This window comes from Salmo trutta, chromosome 30 (assembly GCF_901001165.1).
Source record: "Salmo trutta chromosome 30, fSalTru1.1, whole genome shotgun sequence".
NCBI classification, from domain to species: domain Eukaryota; kingdom Metazoa; phylum Chordata; class Actinopteri; order Salmoniformes; family Salmonidae; genus Salmo; species Salmo trutta.
This window is the reverse complement of record NC_042986.1, coordinates 3,383,155-3,408,907: the sequence shown is the minus strand read 5'-3', so window position 1 is coordinate 3,408,907 and position 25,753 is coordinate 3,383,155. Positions and strand designations below refer to the sequence as shown.

The 25,753-nt window shown below is 42.2% G+C and overlaps 1 protein-coding gene across 7 annotated transcripts in view; it reads left to right on the top strand.

Moving 5' to 3' along the window:
- The first annotated feature begins 3,164 nt into the window (after positions 1–3,164).
- Positions 3,165–25,753, top strand: part of LOC115168962 (glucocorticoid modulatory element-binding protein 2) — a 42,198-nt gene continuing 19,609 nt past the window's right edge. The window contains exons 1-7 of one of the 7 annotated variants that reach the window (XM_029724533.1): positions 3,165–3,304; positions 16,757–16,924; positions 17,519–17,592; positions 23,682–23,806; positions 24,069–24,190; positions 24,649–24,818; positions 24,938–24,982. In XM_029724533.1, coding sequence (XP_029580393.1) covers positions 16,794–16,924; positions 17,519–17,592; positions 23,682–23,806; positions 24,069–24,190; positions 24,649–24,818; positions 24,938–24,982 — 667 coding nt within the window. In that variant the 5' untranslated portion in view covers positions 3,165–3,304; positions 16,757–16,793. Of the gene's footprint in view, positions 3,305–16,756; positions 16,925–17,518; positions 17,593–23,681; positions 23,807–24,068; positions 24,191–24,648; positions 24,819–24,907; positions 24,983–25,753 lie in introns of all 7 variants that reach the window. The other 6 variants (XM_029724534.1, XM_029724528.1, XM_029724531.1 and 3 more) reach the window with 6 other exon arrangements.

The window sequence follows — 25,753 nt, the reverse complement described above, 5'->3', positions numbered from 1 at the left end:
CCTCCAGCTTTTCAACTAGAAGATTTTCACATTTTTAAATGGTTGTAATGAATTCTAATTGCTGGAATTCCAAATGCACTGTGCACTCCCACACACACATACATCTAGACATTTTCTAGACTAACATAAACCTTGCTATCTGTCTCTGACATTGTTGCAACATTATCTCAATATTCAAATTCAATCTCCAACTGTCCCATAGTAATGAACATGTAAGGTGTGGGAGTCAGGACGAGAGAGAGAGGCAGACAGCGTTTCTCAGGCAATCGAAATCATTAATCAGCTGGCATAATTTTTATGGACATATACAAAGAAATGTCAATTGAAAAACTGTCAAACGAAACAAAGCCCAGTCTTTCCAGCTTCTGATTGAAGTTATTGTATTAGCTGTGTTGTCGGCTAGCTCGTCTGAACAACAGTGTCCTAACGAGAGAGCACAGAATGCCAGCATCCCGGAGTTGCCTCTTCACTGTTGACGTTGAGACTGGTGTTTTGCAGGTACTATTTAATGAATTTGCCAGTTGAGGACTTGTGAGGCGTCTGTTTCTTAAACTAGACACTCTAATGTACTTGTCCTCTAGCTCAGTTGTGCACCGGGGCCTCCCACTCCTCTTTCAATTCTGGTTAGAGCCAGTTTGCGCTGTTCTGCGAAGGGAGTAGAACACAGCGTTGTACGAGATCTTCAGTTTCTTGGCAATTTCTCGCATGGAATAGTCTTCATTTCTCAGAACAATAATAGACTGATGAGTTTCAGAAGAAAAGTATTTGTTTCTGGCCATTTTGAGCCTGTAATCGAACCCATAAATGCTGATGCTCCAGATACTAAACTAGTCTAAAGAAGGCCAGTTTTATTTCTTCTTTAATCAGCTGTGTTAACATAATTGCAAAGTGTGCCTTGAATTAAAAATAAATCACAGTCAAAGTCACCAGCAAAGCACCTCCACACCATGACACCTCCTCCTCCATGCTTCACAGTTGGAACCACACATGTGGAGATAATCCGTTCACCTACTCTGCGTCTCACAAAGACACAGCGGTTGAAACCAAAAATCTCAAATTTGGTCTCATTTCCACCGGTCTAATGTCCATTGTTCATGTTTCTTGGCCCAAGCAAGTCCCACCTTCTTATTGGTGTCATTTAGTAGTGGTTTCTTTGCAGCAATTTGACCATAAAGACCTGATTCTAGCAGTCTCCTCTGAACAGTTGATGTTCATGTGTCTGTTACTTGAACTCTGTGAAGCATTTATTTGGGCTGCAATTTCTAAGGCTGGTAACTCTAAATTAACTTATCCTCTGCAGCAGAGGTAACTCTGGGTCTTCCTTTCCTGTGGCGGTTCTCATGAGAGCCAGTTTCATCATAGCTCTTGATGGTATTTGCGACTGCACTTGAAGAAACTTTCAAAGTTCTTGAAATTTTACGGATTGACTGACCTTCATGTCTTAAAGTAATTATGGACTGTTGTTTCTGCCCTAATATGGACTTGGTCTTTTACCAAATAGGGCTATCTTCTGTATACCACCCCTACCTTGTCACAACACAACTGATTGGCTGAAACGCATCAAGAAGGAAAGAAATTCCACAAATTCTCTTTTAACAAGGCACATCTATTAATTGAAATGCATTTTAGGTGACTACCTCATGATGCTGGTTGAAAGAATGCCAGAAGTGTGCAAAGCTGTCCGCAAAGGCAAAAGGTGGCTACTTTGAAGAATCTCAAACATAAAATATATTTCATGTTTAACACTTTTTTTAGCTACTACATGATTCCATATGTGTTATTCATAGTTTGATGTCTTCACTATTAGTAAACATAAAGAAAAAGCCTTGAATGAGTAGGTATGTCCAAACTTTTGACTAGTACTGTATGTACAGATCTAACATTTCCCCTATTTTACCCACTGTAACTAAGTGTGCAAGACTGATTCAAAGCATTTGAGGTGACCAGGACATGAGTGTGTCCAAACAGGGTGAGGAGACAAAGTAGCCTGTAGTGGTTGTAGTTCTGGGGCCTGTCCAGGTTGCACAGCTAACTGGCCATACTAGACAAGCTGCAGCAACAAGGCCAATATCCTTCCTATATGACAGGCAGGGTATTCAGGGCTGTATGGTGATCAGTTTCCATTTTATAGCTTTCATACCAACGAGACCATTGACTTACTGGAATGTTATCTCATCCTGAATGATGCTGGGCATACTCCAGTAGTGGAATGGTTGGTTGTCTGGTTGTGAAGGAGAGTCTGTGAAAGGGCTGTCACAAACATACCCGCCCTTAGATCTTTCCAACACCTAATTGGCCTGTGGTTGGAGTTGTTTATGTTGAAAGTGGAAAAAAAAATCTTACAGGTCATGTCCTACATATTTCTTTGGAAATTGGGTAGGATGATTATTTGGCCGATATTTACTGTATGTAGTCTGGGGCAGGCCCGGCAGGAGATGGGGTTACTGAGAGGTTACTTAGAATGTAGGTCATCGACCATAACTATAAAGTGTTGGTTATGAGTGACGTAGCACAGCTCCATAAACATAAACTACCATTCAAAAGTTTGGGGTCACTTAGAAATGTCCTTTTTGAAAGAAAAGCACATTTTCTGTCCATTAAAATAACTTCAAATTGATCAGAAATACAGTGTAGACATGGTTCATGTTGTAAATGACTATTGTAGCTGGAAACGGATGATTTTTAATGGAATATCTACCTAGGCGTAAAGAGGCCCATTATCAGCAACCATCACTCCAGTGTTCCAATGGCACGTTGTGTTAGCTAATCCAAGTTTATCATTTTAAAAGGCTAATTGATCATTAGAAAAACCTTTTGCAATTATGTTACCACAGCTGAAAACTGTAGTCATGATTAAAGAAGCAATAGACATGTTGAGTATCTGGTGCAATAACTCAATTCGCTCTTCTACTTCTTGTAAACAACGCCATTTTTTTATTTTGGCAAAGGGTCACGTATACAGAACTTAATGCACTCTGTTCGTAACATCTTTTAGATTTGGGAACAGAAACATTTAGTCAGATCGGACTTTTCTTCGATTTGAAAATCAGCAGAATGTCGGCCCAGTTCAATCTCGCTCCATCTTCTCCCACTGCCGGCCACTGGGCTTCCTCTCCTTACCATATTTGATGGTGAGTTGAACCGTCAACCGGATGATTCAGCTTTATACATCCGGTGAAACATCTGGCTCATTGCTCTATTTGTGACGTAACCATCCAGTGACTGCGCATAACCTACGCTCTTGAACGTTGAGCAACGTTAGCGTTATTCTTGACCACTACAACAGCAGCCATTTCTGAAAAAGGTAAGACGAGCAAGTTTCACAGTACTATAAAACAGCCATATATGTGCCTCTGTTGTTAGCAAGCAACTGCTCCTCACGACGCAGCAGAACGTAAACACTTAGGTCGGGCCGTCGTAACTTGCTACGTTATTTCATCCCCACGGCGTAGATAGCTGGCGTTGGCTTGCTGTGGGATAACTGTGAAGCTCTGCCAGTAAAAAAAAAATATATATAAAAAAAAATGAAATGCCAGTGTATGGTTCCGCTAACTTAGTGAACTATCCAGCTAGTGCGCCGTAGTTATAGTACAAGTATCTCTGCCTTGTTTGGGCCTGGCTTGACATGCTAAACTTAGCCACCCCACTAGCTTCTTATACCATGAATAATGTACCTACAGCACAAAAACTGCAATGAGAAGAACTAACGTTATACGTAACATCTAGTTAGTTCAATAGCGTTGATTCCAAATGTCTTAGTTTGTTAGTCAGGCCCTACACATAATATTCATCCCTAACTACGTAGTAGGCATGTGCATATTTCCCTTTCAAGTGGATTCTAGATACTTTAGTGTATATGTAGTGTAGATCACCCCATCGAACACCTTTGGAATGAATTTGAACGCCCTAAATCGCCCAACATCAGTTGCGACCTCACTAATGCTCTTGTGGCTGAATGGAAGCAAGTCCCCTCAGCAATGTTCCAACATCTAGTGGAAAGCCTTCCCAGTAGAGTGGAGTCTAATGATGTTGGTTGATTAGGCCTGGCTCGCAGTCGACGTTCCAAATCATCCCTAAGGTGTTTCATCAAATGTTATTGGTCACATACATTGTTAGCAGATGGTAATGCGAGTTTTTAGCGAAATGCTTGTGCTTCTAGTTCTGACAGTGCAGTAATATCTAACAATTCTCCAACAACTACCTAATACACAAATCTAAAGGGGTGAATGAGAATATATATATATATATATATTTATATTTCACCTTTATTTAACCAGGTAGGCTAGTTGAGAACAAGTTATCATTTGCAACTGCGACCTGGCCACGATGAAGCGTCGCAATTCGACACATACAACAACACAAAGTTACACATGGAATAAACAAAACATAGACAATAATACAGTAGAACCAAAGAAAACAAAAAGTCTATATACAGTGAGTGCAAATTAGGTAAATTAAGGCAATAAATAGGCCATGGTGGCGAAGTAATTACAATATAGCAATTAAACACTGGAATGGTAGATGTGCAGAAGATGAATGTGCAAGTAGAGATACTGGGGTGCAAAGGAGCAAGATGAATAAATACAGTATGGGGATGAGGTAGGTAGATAGATGGGCTGTTTACAGATGAGCTATGTGCAGTGATCTATGAGCTGCTCTGACAGCTGGTGCTTAAAGCTAGTGAGGGAGATATGAGTCTCCAGCTTTAGTGATTTTTGCAGTTTGTTCCAGTCATTGGCAGCAGAGAACTGGAAGGAAAGGCGGCCAAAGGAAGAATTGGCTTTGGGGGTGACCAGTGAGATATACCTGCTGGAGCGCATGCTACGAGTGGGTGCTGCTATGGTGACCAGTGAGCTGAGATAAGGCGGGGCTTTACCTAGCAGAGACTTGTAGATAAACTGTAGCCAGTGGGTTTGGCGACAAGTATGAAGCGAGGGCCAACCAACGAGAGCGTACAGGTCACAATAGTGGTAGTGTATGGGGCTTTGGTGACAAAGCGGATGGCACTGTGATAGACTGCATCCAGTTTGTTGAGTAGAGTGTTGGAGGCTATTTTATAGATGACATCACCGAAGTCGAGGATCGGTAGGATGGTCAGTTTTACGAGGGTGTGTTTGGCAGCATGAGTGAAGGATGCTTTGTTGCGATATAGGAAGCCGATTCTAGATTTCATTTTGGATTGGAGATGCTTAATGTGAGTCTGGAAGGAGAGTTTACAGTCTAACCAGACACCCAGGTATTTGTAGTTGTCCACGTATTCTAAGTCAGAGCCGTCCAGAGTAGTGATGCTGGACGGGCGAGCAGGTGCAGGCAGTGATCGATTGAATAGCATTTAGTTTTACCTGCGTTTAAGAGCAGTTTGAGGCCACGGAAGGAGCGTTGTATGGCATTGAAGCTCGTCTGGAGGTTAGTTAACACAGTGTCCAAAGAGGGACCAGAAGTATACAGAATGGTGTCGTCTGCGTGGATCAGAGAATCACCAGCAGCAAGAGCAACATCATTGATGTATACAGAGAAGAGAGTTGGCCTGAGAATTGAACCCTGTGGCACACCCATAGAGACTGCCAGAGGTCCGGACAACAGGCCCTCCGATTTGACACACTGAACTCTATCAGAGAAGTAGTTGGTAAACCAGGCGGGGCAATCATTTGAGAAACCAAGGCTGTCGAGTCTGCCAATAAGAATGTGGTGATTGACAGAATCGAAAGCCTTGGCCAGGTCGATGAAAACGGCTGCACAGTAATGTCTCTTATCGATGGCGGTTATGATATCGTTTAAGACCTTGAGCGTGGCTGAGGTGCACCCATGACCAGCTCTGAAACCAGATTGCATAGCGGAGAAGGTACGGTGTGATTCGAAATGGTCGATAATCTGTTTGTTAACTTGGCTTTCGAAGACCTTAGAAAGACAGGGTAGGATAGATCTGTAGCAGTTTGGGTCTAGAGTGTCACCCCCTTTGAAGAGGGGGATGACCGCGGCAGCTTTCCAATCTTTGGGAATCTCAGACGATACGAAAGAGAGGTTGAACAGGCTAGTAATAGGGATTGCAACAATTTCGGCAGATCATTTTAGAAAGAGAGGGTCCAGATTGTCTAGCCCGGCTGATTTATATGGGTCCAGATTTTGCAGCTCTTTCAGAACATCAGCTATCTGGATTTGGGTGAAGGAGAAATGGTGGGGACTTTGGCGGGTTGCTCTGGAGGGTGCCGGGCAGTTGACCGGGGTAGCCAGGTGGAAAGCATGGCCAGCCGTAGAGAAATGCTTATTGAAATTCTTAATTATCGTGGATTTATCGGTGGTGACAGTGTTTCCTAGCCTCAGAGCAGTGGGCAGCTGGGAGGAGGTGTTCTTATTCTCCATGGACTTTACAGTGTCCCAGAACTTTTGAGTTAGTACTACTGGATGCAAATTTCTGTTTGAAAAAGCTAGCCTTAGCTTTTCTAACTGCCTGTGTATATTTGTTCCTAACTTCCCTGAAAAGTTGCATATCACGGGATATGCCACAGGATGTTTTTGGGCAGACAGGTCTGGAGTGAACCAAGGACTATATCTATTCCTAGTTCTAAATTGTTTGAGTGGGGCATGCTTATTTAAGATGGTGAGGAAGGCACTTTTAAAGTATAGCCAGGCAACTTCTACTGACAGGATGAGGTCAATGTCATTCCAGGATACCCCGGCCAGGTCGATTAGAAAGACCTGCTCGCAGAAGTGTTTTAGGGAGCGTTTGACAGTGATGATGGGTGGTCGTTTGGTCGCAGACCCATTACGGATGCAGGCAATGAGGCAGTGATCGTTGAGGTCTTGATTGAAAACAGCAGAGGTGTATTTGGAGGGCGAGTTAGTTAGGATGACATCTATGAGGGTGTCCGTGTTTACGGGTTTGGGGTTGTACCTGGTAGGTTCATTGATCATTTGTGTGAGATTGAGGGCATCAAGCTTAGATTGTAGGATGGCCGGGGTGTTAAGCATGTCACAGTTTAGGTCACCTAGTAGCACGAGCTCAGAAGATAGATGGGGAGCAATCAATTCACATATGGTATCGTGGGCACAGCTGGGGGCAGAGGGAGGTCTATAGCAAGCGGCAAAAGTGAGAGACTTGTTTCTGGAAAGGTCATATATGGATGAGCGATGGCCGTATAAAATACAGTATATACATATGATATGAGTAATGTAAGATATGTAAACATTATTTAAAGTGTCATTGTTTCAAGTGACTTGTGACCCGTTTATTAAAGTGGCCAGTGATTGGGTCTCAATGTAGGCAGCAGCCTCTGAGTTAGTGATTGCTGTTTAGCAGTCTGATGGCCTTGAGATAGAAGCTGTTTTTCAGTCTCTCGGTCCCAGCTTTGATGCACCTGTACTGACCTCGCCTTCTGGATGATAGCGGTGTGAACAGGCAGTGGCTCGGGTGGTTGTTATCCTTGATTATCTTTTTGGCCTTCCTGTGATGTTGGGTGCTGTAGGTGTCATGGAGGGCAGGTAGTTTGCCCCCGGTGACGCGTTGTGGTTGAGGTCAGGGCTCTGTGCAATCCAGTCAAGTTCTTCCACACCGATCTCGACCAAGCAATTCTCTATGGACTTTGCTATGTCCACGAGGGCATTGTCATGCTGAAACAGGAAAGGGCCTACCCCAAACTGTTGCCAAAAAGTTGGAAGCACAGAATCGTCTAGAATGACATTGTATGCTGTAGAGTTAAGTGGCATCCTATGACAGTGCCACGTTGATAGTCACTGAGCTCTTCAGTACGGGCCATTCTACTGCCAATGTTTGTCTATGGAGATTGCACGGCTTTTTTTTAATTTTTTTATTTTTTTTTACACCTGTCAGCAATGGGTGTGGCTGAAATAGCCGAATCCGCTAATTTGAAGCAGTGTCCACATACTTTTGTGTGTGTGTCTACAGTGCATTCAGATAGTATTCACACCCCTTCCCTTTTTCCACATTTTGTTATGTTACAGCCGTACATGCTGACCAGACTGCACACGTCGAGTGTGCAAGCGTAGTAAAATAAATGTACACATAAATGTCATGCAATCATTGCACCCACACTGCGTGCGAGCGTCTGCATAGCCAGGCGCTAATATAGAACTTGGCAAGTCCTGCCTCTCCCATTTCCTCATTGGCACGTGGGTATATGCTCCTAAAAAACATCTCCTCATTGGTTTTTAGGAGCATATACCCACTTGGGTGATTGAAAGATGAACTGAGGTCCACACTCCAGTCGGTTGTGGTAATGCACCTTAAAGTTGGTTGCCAACTGCCATATAAAGTCAGAAGAAGAAGGGGGAGAGATTACTAGAAAACACACTTTTACCCTTTTATCTGTGGTTTAATTGTCGGAGTAGAGGACCTTGTGCATTTCGGGTAAAATAACAACCTAATGTTTATATCCCATGACAAATTAGCTAGCAACAGCAAGCTAGCTATCTAAATTGCCATACATGTTTAATGTTTTTCGACCTGTCCCAAAATGTTTATAGTTGGTTCAGAGTTTGTTTTGATACATAAACCTGCTTGTCCTGATCGCGTCTGGTGTGGGGGGACAAAATCAACATGCACACGATGGCAGGCGTGTGGCGTGCGGTCTGGTCAGCAGGTTATTCTAAAACAGATTAAAATAAAATGGCCTTATCAATCTACACACACTACCCCATAATAAAAGTTATTTAGGACATTTTTGCAAATGTATTAAATATAAAAAACAAATACCTTATTTACAGAAGTATTTGGACCCTTGCTATGAAACTCGAACTTGAGCTCAGGTGCATCCTGTTTCCATTGATGATTCTTGAGATGTTTCTACAACCTGTTTGGAGTCGACCTGTGGTAAATTAAATTGATTGGACATGATTTGGAAAGACACACCTGTCTATATAAGGTCCCACAGTTGACAGTGCATGTCAGAGCAAAAACCAAGCCTTGATGTCGAAGGAGTTGCCTGTAGAGCTCAGAGACAGGATTGTGTTGAGGCACAGATCTGGGGAAGGGTACCAAAAAATATCTGCAGCATTGAAGGTCCTCAAGAACACAGTGGCCTCCATCAGAAGTTTGGAACCACCAAGACTCTTGCTAGAGCTGGCCGCCTGGCCAAACTGAGCAATCGGGGGAGAAGGGCCTTTGTCAGGGAGGTGACCAAGAACCCGATGGTCACTCTGACAGAGCTCCAGAGTTCCTCTGTGGAGATGGGAGAACCTTCCAGAAGGACAACCCATCTCTGAAGCACACTACCAATCAAGCCTTTATGGTAGTGGCCAGACTGAAGCCACTCTTTAGTAAAAGGCACATGACAGCCCACTTGGAGTTTGCAAAAAGGCACCAAAAGGACTCTCAAACCATGAGAAACAAGATTCTCTGATCTGATGAAACCAAGATTGAACTCTTTGGCCTGAATGCTAAGTGTCAAGTCTGGAGGAAACCTGGCATCGTTACTTCAGTGAAGCATGGTGATGGCAGCAGCATGCTGTGGGGATGTTTTTCAGTGGCAGGGACCATGAGACTAGTCAGGATCAAGGGAAAGATAAACGTAGCAATGTACCGAGAGATCCTTGATGAAAACCTGCGCCAGACCTCGGACTGGGGCAAGGGTTCACCTTGCAAAAGGACAACAACCTTAAGCACACAGCCAAGGCAACGCAATAGTGGCTTTAGGACAAGTCCAAGAATGTCCTTGAGTGGCCCGGCCAGAGCCTGGACTTGAACCCGATCGAACATGGAGATACCTGAAAATAGCTGTGCAGCGACGCTCCCTATCCAACCTGACAGAGCTTGAGAGGATCTGCAGAGAGGAATGGGAGAAACTCCCCAAATACAGGTGTGCCAAGCGTGTTGCTTCATACCCAAGAAGACTCAAGGCTGTAATCACTGCAAAGGTGCTTCAACAACGTAATGAGTAAAGGGTCTGAATACTTATGTAAATGTGATATTTCTATATATATCAGTCAAGTTTGGACACCTACTTATTCAAGGGTTTTTCTTTATTTTTACATTGTAGAATAATAGGGAAGACATCATCTATGAAATAACACATTCTCTCAGCCAGTTTCATATGGTAGTCACCTGGAATGCATTTCAATTAACAGGTGTGCATTGTTAATTTGTGGAATTTCTTTCCTTAATGTGTTTTGAGCCAATCAGTAGTGTTGTAACAAGGTAGGGGTGGTGTACAGAAGATTGACCTATTTGGTAAAAGACAAAGTCCATATTAGGGCAATAACATTTTACATAAGCAAAGAGAAACAACAGTCATCATTACTTTAAGACATAGTCAGTCAATCCGGAAAATTCCAAGAACTTTGAAAGTTTCTACAAGTGCAGTCGCAAAAACCATCAAGCGGTATGATGAAACTGTTACCAGCCTCAGAAATTGGCCATTAACTGCACCTTAGATTGCATTCCAAATAAATTCTTCAGAGTTCAAGTAACAGACACATCTCAACATCAACTGTGTTCAGAGGAGACTGCGTGAATCAGGCCATCATGGTCGAATTGCTGTAAAGAAACCACTACTGAAGGACACCAATAAGAAGAAGAGACTTGCTTGGGCCGAGAAACACGAGCAATGGACATTAGACCAGTGGAAATGTGTCCTTTTGGTCTGAGTCCAAACTTGAGATGTATTTTTTTCTTCCAAAAGCTTTCTCTTTGTGAGATGCAGAGTAGGTGAACAAATGATCTCCGCATGTGTGGTTGCCACTGTGAAGCATGGAGGAGATGGTGTGGGGGTACTTTGCTGGTGACACTGTCAGTGATTTTATTTTGAATTCAAGGCACAACCAGCATGGCTACCACAGCATTCTGCAGCGATATGCCATCCCATCTGGTTTGCGCTTAGTCTCACTATCGTTTGTTTTTCAACAATGATAATGGAATGCTTTTCCAACAGTCTTGAAGGAGTTCCCACATGCTGAACACTTGGCTGATTTTCTTTTACTCTGCAGTCCGACTCATCTCAAACCATCTCAATTGGGTTGAGATCTGGTTATTGTGGAGGCCAGATCATCTGATGCAGTACTCATCACTCTCCTTCTTGGTCAAATAGGATGTACAATGTAGAAAATAGTAAAAATAAAGAAACCCTGGAATGAGTAGGTGTGTCAACTTTTGGCTGGTACTGTGCATATTTGGGAAACTGAACGCAAGCATGCAGGTTAAATACAAAAACATTCTACAGGTGAGTGACTGAATCAGTGGATTCAGAAGAAATAATAATTTCTTATTGGAGAGTCTTTCAAAAGTGAACCATGCCGTCTTCCCTCGGCTGTGCGTGTTTCCAACAGAAAATATCATCAGTAAGTGTCCCACACAAGTGATGACTGCTCACCTCCAACGCTTGGAAGAGCACTTTGGGACTTACTTCCCAATTTGTTTGACTGTGATCCTGGCTCAGTTGACATGCCAGTACGTGAAATCGAACAGCTGATTGAGCTGTCATGTGAGCAAATGCATTCATGGGTCACTACGGAGGAATTTTGGTTCCTGCCACAAAGGGAATACCCTACCGTCTCCCTCTGAGCATTAATGCCACGTTCAACTGGGAAAATCGAGCTCTGACTGGGGGGGGGAAACAAGTTTTGAACGGTCATCCAACTCGGGCCTCTTTCTAGAGCTCTGACTTTCCAACCTGAAGATCAGACGTCATGATTTGACCTCGTCTTTTTCAGAGTTCCCAGTTGTCTTAAAAGCACTCAGTGCTCTCGTCTGCATTAAAGCCAAATATCAATCCAGGTTGGATGTGACAGCAGCGATGAGCTGCGCACTGTCAACCAGGCCCCCTAACTTTGATAATCGCCGACGCGACGTGCATAAAGCACAGCCGTCTCATTAGTGGTGGTGAGATATGAAAAAAAAATATTTAAAAAAATTATAAATATTTTTTATCTAGGCAAGTCAGTTAAGAACACATTCTTATTTTCAATGACGGCCTAGGAACGGTGGGTGAACTGCCTTGTTCAGGGGCAGAACGACAGATTTTTACCTTGTCAGCTTGGGGATTCAATCTTGCAACCTTACGGTTAACTAGTCCAACGCTCTAACCACCTGCTTTACATTGCACTCCACGAGGAGCCTGTCTGTTACGCGAATGCAGTAAGAAGCCATGGTAAGTTGCTAGCTAGCATTAAACTTATCTTATAAAAAAACAATCAATCATAATCACTAGTTAACTACACATGGTTCACGATATTACTAGTTTATCTAGCCTGTCCTGCGTTGCATATAATCGATGCGGTGCGCATTCGCGAAAAAGGTTGCTCCAACTTGTACCTAACCATAAACCTCAATGTCTTTCTTAAAATCAATACACAAGTATAGATTTTTAAACCTGCATATTTAGTTAATATTGCCTGCTAACATGAATTTCTTTTAACTAGGGAAAATGTGTCACCTCTGCAACAGAGTCAGGGTATATGCAGCCGTTTGGGCCGCCTGGCTCGTTGCGAACTGTGTGAATGCTATTTCTTCCTAACAAAGACAGCCAACTTCGCCAAACAGGGAATGATTTAACAAAAGCGCATTTGCGAAAAAAGCACAATCATTGCACGACTGTACCTAACCATAAACATCAATGCCTTTCTTAAAATCAATACACAGAAGTATATATTTTTAAACCTGCATATTTAGCTAAAAGAAATCCAGGTTAGCAGGCAATATCAACCAGGTGAAATTGTGTCACTTCTCTTCCGTTCATTGCACGCAGAGTCAGGGTATATGCAACAGTTTGGGCCGCCTGGCTCGTTGCGAACTAATTTGCCAGAATTTTACGTAATTATGACGTAATTATGACGTAATTATGACGTGAAGGTTGTCCAATGTAACAGGAGTATTTAGACTTATGGATGCCACCCGTTAGATAAAATATGGAACGTTTCCGTATTTCACTGAAAGAATAAACGTGATAGTTTCCGGATTCGACCATATTAATGACCTAAGGCTCGTATTTCTGTGTTATTATGTTAGACTTAATTATATGGTTTGATAGAGCAGTCTGACTGAGCGGTGGTAGGCAGCAGCAGGCTCGTAAGCATTCATTCAAAACAGCACTTTACTGCGTTTTGCTAGCAGCTCTTCGCTGTGCTTCAAGCATTGCGCTGTTTATGACTTCAAGCCTATCAACTCCCGAGATTAGGCTGGTGTAACCGATGTGAAATGGCTAGCTAGTTAGCGGGGTGCGCGCTAATAGCGTTTCAAACGTCACTCACTCTGAGACTTGGAGTAGTTGTTCCCCTTGCTCTGCATGGGCAACGCTGCTTAGAGGAAGGCTGTTGTCGATGTGTTCCTGGTTCGAGCCCAGGTAGGAGCGAGGAGAGGGACTGAAACTATACTGTTACACTGGCAATACTAAAGTGCCTATAAGAACATCCAATAGTCAAAGGTATATGAAATACAAATTGTATAGAGAGAAATAGTCCTATAATTCCTATAATAACTACAACCTAAAACTTCTTACCTGGGAATATTGAAGACTCATGTTAAAAGGAACCACCAGCTTTCATATGTTCTCATGTTCTGAGCAAGGAACTTAAACGTTAGCTTTCTTACATGGCACATAATGCACTTTTACTTTCTTCTCCAACACTTTGTTTTTGCATTATTTAAACCAAATTGAACAGGTTTCATTTTATTTGAGGCTAAATTGATTTTATTGATGTATTATTTTAAGTTAAAATAAGTGTTCATTCAGTATTGTTGTAATTGTCATTATTACAAATAAATAAATAAAAATAGGCTTTTTTTTTTTTTTTTTAAATCGGTATCGGACTTTTTTGGTCCTCCAATAATCGATATCGCCGTTGAAAAATCATAATCGGTCGACCTCTACTTTGAATACAGTGCCAGGGAGGAGTTATTGTGACAGGGTAGGAACCAAAGTGTTGACAAGTGTTTCCTAGAGGACCTATAATCTTTGCCTACATTGGATGGTTTCTCTTAGCTACTTCATGTAGCTAACATATTCTTGCTTTGTCTATTCTTTTGATTTAGAAGATACTGTTGCACATAAAACATGCAGAGGTAGGTCTATACCATCACTGGTATTATCAGGCTGTATAGCTATTTACGTTTGCTCTGATTTAGTAAATTTATTAGCTAGCTAGTGATTAGCATTAGCGGCTAACAAGATTTAGGGCCAACATACTAAGAAAAGGCGTGCTGCAGAGACTGAACGCGAGGAGGAACAACAAATGCACTCCTTGAGTGACGGGACAGGGCTAGTTCTGTGTGGAAAGCGGCATATAGCGAGAGCGGAGAGAGATGACTCAAGTAGGGAAGTAAACTATAAAAATGGACACATTCATCATATTAAAAAAATAAAACATTCAAATACCATTTTATAAAAGGTAAAATAAAAACCAAAACCGGTCTGTGCATCAATATCGGTTTATGGTATACCGCCCAGGCCTATTGTGGGCCAAACGTTTTTGGGAACCTCTGATGTAGGCACCTGAGCTGAGCCACTAGTTCATTTGCAATGTTTTGCAGATTGTGTTTTTGAGCTAGTAATGTGTCAATATTTATCTTAAAAAATGAGCTTTGACATAGCCAATGAATATACACGTAAGAAAAATTATAAACGTAAAGTGTTGGTCCCATATTTCATGAGCTGAAATAACAGATCCCAAAAATGTTCCATACACAAAAAGCTTATTTCTCTAATTTTGTGCAGAAATGTAAATCCTGTTAGTGAGTATTCCTTCTTTGCCAAGATATGCCACACCTCTCAGGTGGATGATTATCAAGAAGCTGATTTAAACAGCATGATCATTACACAGATGCACCTTGTGCTGGGGACAAAACGCCTCTCTAAAATGTGCAATTTTGTCACAGTGCTGCAGATGTCTCAAGTTTTGTACAAGTGTACAATTGGCATGCTTACTGCAGGAAGGTCCAGAGCTGTTGCCAGAATTGAATGTTCATTTCTCTACTATATGCTGCCTCCAATGTCGTTTTAGAGAATTTGTATGTCCAACTGGCCTCACAACCGCAGATCACGCGTATGGCGTCGTGTGGGCGAGCGGTTTGCTGATGTCAACGTTGTAAACAGAGTGCTCCATTGTGGAGGTTGGGTTATGGTATGGGAAGTCATAAGCTACGGACAATCAACACAATTGTATTTTATTGATGGCAATTTTGAATGCACAGAAATATATTGTGACGAGTTCCTGAGGCCCGTTTTTTATACATTTTAAATTTTCAAAATTATAATTTTAAGGTATCTGTATTCCCAGTCACGTGAAAACCGTAGATTAGGGCCTAATTAATTTATTTCAATTAACTGATTTCCTTATATGAACTGTAACTCAGTAAAATCTTTGAAATTGTTGCATTTTTATATTTTTGTGTGTGTAGCACAACTTTGGATTTCATCCAGTCTCAAAATCAAATGGTTTAGACCATGTGTCAAACTCGTTCCACGGAGGGCCGAGTGTCAGCGGGTTTTCACTCGCTTGTACTTGATTGATGAATTAAGGCCACTGTTAAGTAAGAAACTGCCCTCCCCTGGTTGTCTAGTTGAAAGGAAGAAAATAAAACCAGCAGACACTAGGCCCTCCATGGAATGAGTTTGACACCCTTGGTTTAGACCGTTTGGAAGCTTTTACGGAGTGAACTTTTCTCCTCTTGCTTTCACCGTGCTAGCAAAAGTGATTGCTGTCTTCGTTATGAAATGATCAACTTTACCCTGAATATAGAAAAAATAACATGTATACACTGATTGTTTAAAGCAGGGATGGGCAACTGGTCCCCCTTTTGAAAACCCTCATAAATCTCCACAAACACTTATTTATTTAGGAACTCAGTTGGAGTCTGTTCTAACTGTTGCGAGTTAGAAAAGTAAAATACGCAAATTCGAAATTGGGTTGTGCATTAGCAGTTTCTCTCTTATGTCAGTCACTGACAGTCAGTCAATTAACCCATGTCAGTAACATTTTATTTATTTATTGCAAAGTTAGTTTAGTGGCCAGCTATATAAACTTATCATTTTTATGGTTTAAAGCACAACTAAACGAAGCCCCAATCAGAAGGTTGCTTAGGATACTTTATTCTGGTAAAACACTTTAACAGTGCATTTGATAATAGCCTAACAAATTGCATTGGTTGTCACTCAACTAATAAAGCCTAATATTGCGCAAGCCATTTTACAAACATTTGAATGCTCAAGGTGACGCACGGCCTACCTCTTGTTGGTCAGCGGAGCGTACAGTGCACAGTTTTACTAGGCTACTGATATTGCCTGGGATTGTTTGGAATGCAAAATGACTTATTGATCTATGACTGTCAGCACCATTACATGCTCAGTTTGACGCTGAAGGAGAGAACGCATCAGTTGTCAAAGATTAGCTATTTTTGGATAGTTAAAAGTATGCCAAATAGGATAATTATTTTGTGAACTGGTGATTTGTAACTTTTGAATCGATTTTTCTGACCGCATGCTACATTTTAAATCTGTTCGGGGACCGCAGACTGATGTACTCATATCTTAAACATTTGAACCGGGACCGATGCGTATTGGTGAATCGTTACGTCCCTACTAACTAGCTTACATTGCCAAATGGCAGCCTAAGCAAAAGTATGATCAATCACCCCTGAAAGGCCAGTTGGTGGTAGCCATAGTGAAGAGACCTAGTACACTTCTGTCAATTACCAATAATGGCCCACCCCATATATCATGCAAGCTAAACCAGCCTAAAAGACATTGAAGGGAGATGTGCTCTAGAATGTCAAATTTCATCATTAGCACAGAACTGTGTCTGTTTCACTCAGTGAGACCTGAGCCCCCCCCACCCCCGCCCCCCTCCCCATGGCATCATCTGAGGTCAATGTTAATGTGGAGGAGGTGGTAGTCGTGACAACGCCGGATGGAGCAGGGGAGGGCTTGGCTGCAGAGGAGGTGAAGACTGTGCTGTTGGCTACAGAGCTGACCCAGGCAGGGTGAGTGGTGGTACACACACATTGAGATTGAAGTCCCATCACAGCTTCTCCAGACCAACCAGGGAAGTATTAAAGCCTAAAACAGAGTGAGTTAATTGTGTGTTTACCATACACACAAACCTCAGTCACTGAGTCAGAGATACCCCCTAGCCCTATACCACAGGATGTTGGTGGCACCTTAATTGGGGAGGACGGTCTCATGGTAATGTCTGGAACGGAATGAGTGGAATTGTATCAAATACATATATTTTTTTCATGTGTTTGATACTCCGTTTGCTCTGTTCCGGCCATTATAAGCCGTCCTCCCATTAGCAGCCGCCACTGGCCTATGCCTTATGTTACATAAGACTATTTGATGAGTTTTTCCTCATCAGGTTACATATATTCAAAAGGTCAACCCTAGGGGTGGTAGTAGGTTTGTAATCAAGCGTGCCACTACCAAAGATGGGCATAGTCTAGTCTTTGGTAGTGGTACGCTTGATAGTATCTGTCCCCTCTCATCTGGGGTGCTGCATATTGTCTTTGATTTAACACTCACTGAGCTTTGTCTATGGCTTATTGACTTATTGGAGTTTCTCTGTCTATGCCATTCAGGGAGGAACTTACAGATGGAAGCGTGGAGTCAGAAACCGACGCCACCAGCACTGTGACAAAGGAGGCAGTCCTAGGTAAAGTTAACCCATTCACGCAAACTACCGTTAGCGCCTATTGACGATAGTATCTCCTGGCCGGGGAGGTTTGTTAACCTCTCTTGCGCAGGTGGGACACTAGCACCTACGGTTCACACTATTCAACAGCCAGTGAAAAATCAGAGCGCCAAATTCAAAACCACAAAATGTCATTATTCAAAGTTCTCAAACATACGACTATTTTACACCATTTTAACGATACACGTCTCCTTAATGTAACCACGTTGTCCGATTTCAAAAAGGCTTTATGGCGAAAGCATAAAGTTAGATTATGTTAGGACAGTTCCAACACAAGAAAAACCACACAGCCATTTTTCTAGCAAGGACAGGCTTCACAAATACCAGAAATTCAGCTAAAATTATGCACTAACCTTTGACGATCTTCATCAGATGACACTCCTAGGACATCATGTTACACAATCTCCTTTATGCAACTGCTGTGACAGATTTCAAAAAAGCTTCACAGGGAAAGCACACTTTGCAATAATCTGAGTACTGCGCTCAGAAAAATACACTAGGCAATACAGATACCCGCCATTTTGGAGTCATCTAAAATCATAAATAGCATTAGAAATATTCACTTACCTTTGATGATCTTCATCAGAAGGCACTTCCAGGAATCACAGGTCCACAACAAACGTTGTTTTGTTAGATAAAGTCCATAATTTATGTCCAAATAACTCCTTGTTGTTTCCGCGTTCAGTAAGCTACTCCAAGTGTAGGAAGCGCGGCCAAAATGTCACGACGAAAAGTCAAAAAAAGTTATATTTACGTTCGTTCAAACATGTCAAATGTTGTATAGCATCAATCTTTAGGGCCTTTTTAACTTAGAACTTCAATAATATTCCAACCGGACGATTCCAGTGTCTTGAAAAATGTTTTGGAACACAGCTAACTCTCACATGAATGCGCGCCAATGAACTCATGTCCTTTCCTGAGTCAACAACTTCCAACTTCCTCTGTTCGCTCTCTGTTCATCATAGACGCCTCAAACAACTTTCTAAAGATTGTTGACATCTAGTGGAAGCCTTAGGAAGTGCAAAATGAACCCTAAGTCACTGTGTGTTCGATAGGCAATGACTTGAAAGGACTACAAGCGCCAGACTTCCCACTTCCTGGTTAGATTTCTCTCAGGTTTTTGCCTGCCATATGAGTTCTGTTATACTCAGACACCATTCAAACAATTTTAGAAACTTCAGAGTGTTTTCTATCCAAATCTACTAATAATATGCATATTCTAGTTCCTGGGCCCGAGTAGTAGGCCGTTTTAATTTGGGTACGTTTTTTTTTGCGGTACGGTTTTGGAAACCAAGGGAACATCTCCTTCATATCAGCAGCAATAAATAAAAAGGTTATGTTACTACACATTTTTTATAGGGTTCCCACACTGCCGTAGTTCCATGTTGCAGCGCTTGTTTACGGAAAACAAATGGAAGACAGTCAACTACCTGTGCTAATTAGCTATCTGTGTCTCCGAACACCTGTGTGTAAACCGAAGACTGACACCACAAACGTGTTGTCACTGAACCACTGTCGGCTGCAACTGTGTTAAAACAGTGTACAGTGAGTGTATATTTAACATTTGAAATAATTTTGATGTGATATGAAAGCATATGGCTTTGTTCTAGAACCGTACCGCAATTTGAGAATCAATTAATGTTTAGATGGAGTTTTTGGCTGCCAGAGCCAATTCGCCTCTAAACAGAACATGTAAGGTCCTTGGACTATAAGGAATAATGTTTGCCTAATAATGGACTGAAGGAGCCTAAGGTGAAGTTATATGCTGATCAGGACATTGTCACTGCCATGCACGTGATGATGAATCTAAACATAACTCTGTGATGTTTGTGACAGACTGTTTGGAAACTTCTCTAGCGGTATTCATATTGTATTTATAATAAATAATATCCCCTGTACCAAAGGGCACAGCTAGTTCTGCTGTACAAATTCCTCTAACTCATTCATTGTCCCTCGAGGCAGGCCTATCAAAGTAACAATCAAATTAAAATAAAACTTTATTTGTCACATGCGCCGAATACAACGTGTCGACCTTATCGTGAAATGCTTACTTACAAGCCCTTAACCAACAATGTAGTTCAAGAAAGAGTTAAAATATTTACCAATAAACTAAAGTAAAAAGGAATAAAAGCAATGCAATAAAATAACAACAAGGCTATATACAGGGGGTACTGGTACCGAGTCAATGTACGGGGGTACAGGTTAATCAAGGTCATTTGTACATGTAGGTAGGGGTGAAGTGACTATGCATAGATAATAAACAGCGAGTAGCAGCAGTGTACAAAACAAATGGGGGGTGGGGGGGTCAATGTAAATAGTTTGGTGGCCATTTGATTTAATTGTTCAGCAGTCTTATGGCTTGGGGGTAGAAGCTATTAAGGAGCCTTTTGGTCCTAGACTTGGCGCTCCAGTACCACTTGCCGTGCAGTAGCAGAGAAAACAGTCCATTTTTGGGGGGGGCTTTCCTCTGACACCGCCTAGTATATAGGTCCTGGATGACAAGAAGCTTGGCCCCAGTGAAGTACTGGGCTGTACGCACTACCCTCTGTAGCGCCTTATGGTCAGATGCTGAGCAGTTGCTATACCAGGCGGGGATGCAACCGGTCAGGATGTTCTTGATGGTGCAGCTGTTGAACTTTTTGACAATCTAGAGACCCATGCCAAATCTTTTCAGTCTCCTGAAGGGGAAAAGGTGTTGTCGTGGCCTCTTAACGACTGTCTTGGTGTGTTTGGACCATGATAGTTTGTTGGTGAATTGGACACCAAGGAACTTGAAACTAGAGGTTGACCGATTTATGATTTTTCAATGCCGATACCGATTATTGGAGGACCAAAAAAAGCAGATACGGATTATTACAACAATACTGAATGAACAATGAACACTTATTTTAACTTAATATAATGCATAAATAAAATCTATTTAGTCTCAAATAAATAATGAAACATGCTCAATTTGGTTTAAATAATGCAAGAACAGTATTGGAGAAGAAAGTAAAAGTGCAATATGTGCCATGTAAAAAAAAGCTAATGTTTAAGTTCCTTGCTCAGAACATATGAAAGCTGGTGGTTCAATATTCCCAGTTTTTCAATATTCCCAGCAAAGAAATATTAGGTTGCAGTTATTATAGGAATTATGACACGTCAACTATTTCGCTATATACCATTTGTATTTCATATACCTTTGACTATTGGATGTTCTAATAGGCACTTTAGTATTGCCAGCCTAATCTCAGGAGTTGATAGGCTTGAAGTCATAAACAGCGCTGTGATCAAGCATTGCTAAGAACTGCTGGCAAACACAGTAAAGTTTGAATAAATGCTTACGAGCCTGCTGCTGCCTACCACCGCTCAGTCAGACTGCTCTATCAAATATCAAATCGTAGACTTAATTATAATATAATAAACACAGAAATATGAGCCTTTGGTCATTTAACATGATCAAATCCGGAACAAAACATTTATTCTTTGACATATAGAACCGTTCTGTATTTTATCAAACGGGTGGCAACCCTAAGTCTAAATATTGCTGTTACATTGCACAACCTTCAATGTTATGTCATAATTATATACAATTCTGGCAAATTAGTTTGCAACGAGCCAGGCGGCCCAAACTGTTGCATATACCCTGACTCTGCATGCAATGAACGCAAGAGCAGTGACACAATTTCCCTAGTTAATATTGCCTGCTAACATTAATTTCTTTGAACTAAATATGCAGGTTTAAAAAAATATACTTCTGTGTATTGATTTTAAGAAAGGCATTGGTTAGGTACATTCGTTCAACGATTGTGCTTTTTTCATGAATGCGCCTTCGTTAAATCATCACCCGTTTGACGAAGTAGGCTGTGATTCGATAAATTTACAGGCACCGCATTGATTATATGCAACGCAGGACAAGCTAGTTAACCTAGTAATATCATCAACTATGTGTAGTTAACTAGTGATTATGTGAAGATTGATTGTTTTTTTATAAGATAACTTTAATGCTAGCTAGCAGCTTACCTTGACTCCTTGCTACACTCGCGTAACAGGTGGTCAGCCTGCCACGCAGTTTCCTCGTGGAATGCAATGTAATCGGCGTCCAAAAATGCTGATTAATTGGTTGATAAGCTCCTTTGTCTTTCTCACATTAAGGGAGAGGTTGTTGTCCTGGCACTACACTGCCAGGTCTCTGACCTCCCTATAGGCTGTCTCAATGACAGATTTTTACCTTGTCAGCTCGGGGATTTGATCTTGCAACCTTTCGGTTACTAGTCCAACGCTCTAACCACTAGGCTACCTGCCGCCCCAGCATTCTCACATAGGTGTTCCTTTTGTCCAGATGAGAAAGGGCAGTGTGGAGTGTGATTGAGATGGTGACATCTGTTGGGGCGGTATGCGAATTGGAGTGGGTCTAGGGTGTCCGGGAGGATACTGTTGATGTGATGCATGACCAGCCTTTCAAAGCAATTCATGGCTACCGACGTGAGTGCTACGGGGCGGTAAACATTTAGGCAGGTTGCCTTCGCTTTCTTGGGCAAAGGAACTATGGTGGTCTGCTTGAAACATGTAGGTATTACAGAATCGGTCAGGGAAGCGTCTAGGTTTCCCTTTGTAGTCCGTAATAGTTTTCAAGCCCTTCCGCATCCGACGAGCGTCAGAGCCGGTGTAGTAGGTCTCAATCTTAATCCTGTATTGCCGCTTTGCTTGTTTGATGGTTCATCTTCGGGCATAGCGGGATTTCTTATAAGCGTTCGGATTAGTCTCCTACTCCTTGAATGCGGCAGCTCTAGCCTTTACCTCGATGAGGATGTTGCCTGTAATCAATGGCTTCTGGTTGGGATATGTACGCACGGTCACTGTGGGGACGAAGTTGTTGATGCACCTATTGATGAAGCCGGTGACTGAGGTAGTATACTCCTCAATGCCATTGGCTGAATCCCGGGAACATATTCCAGTCTGTGCTAGCAAAACAGTCATGTAGCGTAGCACCCGCGTCATCTGACCACTTCCGTATTGAGCGAGTCACTGGTACTTCCTGTTTTTGCTTGTAGGCAAGAATCAGGAGGATAGAATTATGGTCAGATTTGCCAAATGTAGGGCGGGGGAGAGCTTTGTGTGGAGAAAAGGTGATCCTCTGGTTGCAAATGTGACATGCTGGTAGAAATGAGGTAAAATGGATTTATGTTTGCCTGCATTAAACTCCCCGGCCACTAGGAACGCCGCTTCTTGATGTGCATTTTCTTGTTTGCTTATGGCCTTATACAGTTGGTTGAGTGCTGTCTTAGTGCCAGCATCGTTTTTTTCCCCTGTGGTAAATAGACAGCCACGAATAATATAGATAGTGTGGTCTACAGCTTATCATAAGTTACTCTACCTCAGGTAAGCAATACCTAGAGACTTCTTTAATATTAGACATCGCACACCAGCTGTGATTGACAAAAAGACACACAGCCCCACAACTCGTCTTACCAAACGTAGCTTCTCTGTCTTGCCGGTGCATGGAAAATCCTGCCAGCTCGATATTATCTCTGTCATCGTTCAGCCACGACTCTGTGAAACACAAGATATTATGTCCCGTTTTTAGGATAATCTTGATCGTAGGTCATTGATTTTATTTTCCAATGATTGCATGTTGGCCAATAGAACGGGTGGCAGTGAGGGTTTACTCGCTCGCCTACGAATTCTCAGAAAGCAGCCCGACCTCCGCCCCCTTTTCTCCGGTTTTTTTTTCATGCAAATGATGGGGATTTGGGCCTGTTCCCGAGAAAGCAGTATATCCTTCATGTCGGACTCGTTAATGGAAAAAGTTTCTTCCAGTTCGAGGGGAGTAATCGCTGTTCTGATATTCAGAAGTTATTTTCGGTCATAAGAGATGGTAGCAGCAACATTATGTACAAAATAAGTTGCAAAAAAACAAAATAGCACAGTTGTAAAACGTCAGCCATTCCTTCTGGCGCCATTCTACTTCCCTAAACCATGACTTCGTTTTTGTAAAGTGGCTGTGTGCATGTCTTAAATGATCAAATGAATTAAATGCTGGCTTGTAATCTGCCTCTCTGTCTGAGCAGTGAAGCTGTCAGAGGAGATGGATGTGGAAGCTGATTTGGTCTACCCAATCACTTGTGGGGACGTGAAGGGCACCCTGGTCTGGAAGAAGTTTGTTTGCCCTGGCATCAACATCAAATGTGTCCAAGTACGTCTGATTTAACTCACTTTTTAGCCATTTTAGCCAAGTTCAACTCAGTCTTTCACAGTCCTATCGAATCATCATTTTGAGGTTTATTATCCCCATGATATGCGCACAAAGAAAGGAACCATGGAGGTACCGGGTCATGTTCATTTGGCCCTAAACAAAGAAAAAAAACAGGCTGAACTTGTCCAATAAGAAATGCTTGTTTTCTTTTACACACCATTTTGCTACGATGTGCACTCATGAATAAGACCGACATCATCAGGGTCAATCTCTGTTCCAGTTCAATGAGCATCTCATCAGTCCCAAGGAATTTGTCTATCTGGCTGGGAAATCTACACTGAAGGACTGGAAGAGAGCCATTCGCGTGAACGGCACTATGATCAGGTCAGTGGCTTCGAAGGGATGCACACTTGGGTTTGCACAAATAATTTACAATGTGAACCATATGGTTCTCCATGCAAAGAATTGAGTAGAGTTCTCTAAGTTCACACTGCTAGTCTGCAAAATAGATTATCAATCATTTTGCAGTTCTGAAATGTGCCACACGATGGCACTGTAACATAAAATAAATGAAGTGTGCTTCCATGGCACTAGTTTAGTAAGGCCTGGGTCATGTTCAATAGCCACTAAATGAAAGAAACACGTTTCAAATGGACTGAAACAGGGAATGGTCTACCTGGACTGAATAAGAAATGCTTATTTTTGCTTTCGGTTGCAAAATGTTTTAAATGGTTTTCCATTGCATGCCCTAATGAACGCGACCCTGCACTTTGTCGGGAGATAAGACTTTCTCTGATGCTGTCTGGCAGTAGAATAATGGTGTATGATATAATTCCCCATAGGAAAATCATGGACTCAGGCGAGCTGGATTTCTACCAGCACTCCAAGGTGTGCTCCAACACCTGCCGCAGTACTAAGATTGACCTGGTGGGGACTAGAGTGTCACTCAGCAGCCAGCAGTCCACCGAATATGTTCCTGTCACCCCTTCCTTATCTGACGGTAAACACACAGGTGCACACCATGATCCACTCGCATCCTAGTCTGTGGAAAGAATTGTGTAACATTTGAGGTGTTCAAAGCTTACCATGATGTCATTCTAGTAAACGGCTCACCGGCCAAGTTTCCAACAGAGGTATCATCAGAAGACACCACGGAATGGGTCACGGCCATAGGAGGTGAGTTTGAACTGACCACTTTGCTTAGAAATTAGGCTAGATTACTTTAGACGTTCAACGTTCAATAATCAGACACTTAATCGTGTAATGGCGCCACTGCTTTTCCAATCACATGACAGTGCACTTAGATCTGTTGACAGTTATAATCAATCTCTATTTACTGTAGAGGTTTTCAAATCTCTCTTTGGGCACCCGCAGACGTTCCATGTATTTTAACTATTCCCCAGCTAGCCCACCTAATTCAACTTGTCAACCTACACTATATTATCCATCCATCTATCCATCTATACATACATACATACATACATACAAGTGTGGATACCCCTTCAAATTAGTGAATTTGGCTAGTACAGCCATAGTTGTTGCTGACAGGTGTATAAAATTGAGCACACAGCCATGCAATCTCCATAGACAAACATTGGCAGTAGAATGGCCTTACTGAAGAGCTTAGTTACTTTCAACGTGGCACCGTCATTGGATGCCACCTTTCCAACAAGTCAGTTCGTCAAATTTCTACCCTGCTTGAGCTGCCCCGGTCAACTGTAAGTTCTGTTATTGTGAAACTTCTAGGAGCAACAACGGCTCAGCCGCGAAATGGTAGGCCACACAGGCTCACAAAACGCGGCCGCATAGTGCTGTCCTCGGTTGCAACACTCACTACCGAGTTCCAAACTTCCTCTGGAAGCAACGTCAGCACAAGAACTGTTCGTTGGGAGCTTCGTGAAATTGGTTTCCATGGTCAAGCAGCCTCGCACAAGCTAAAGATTACCA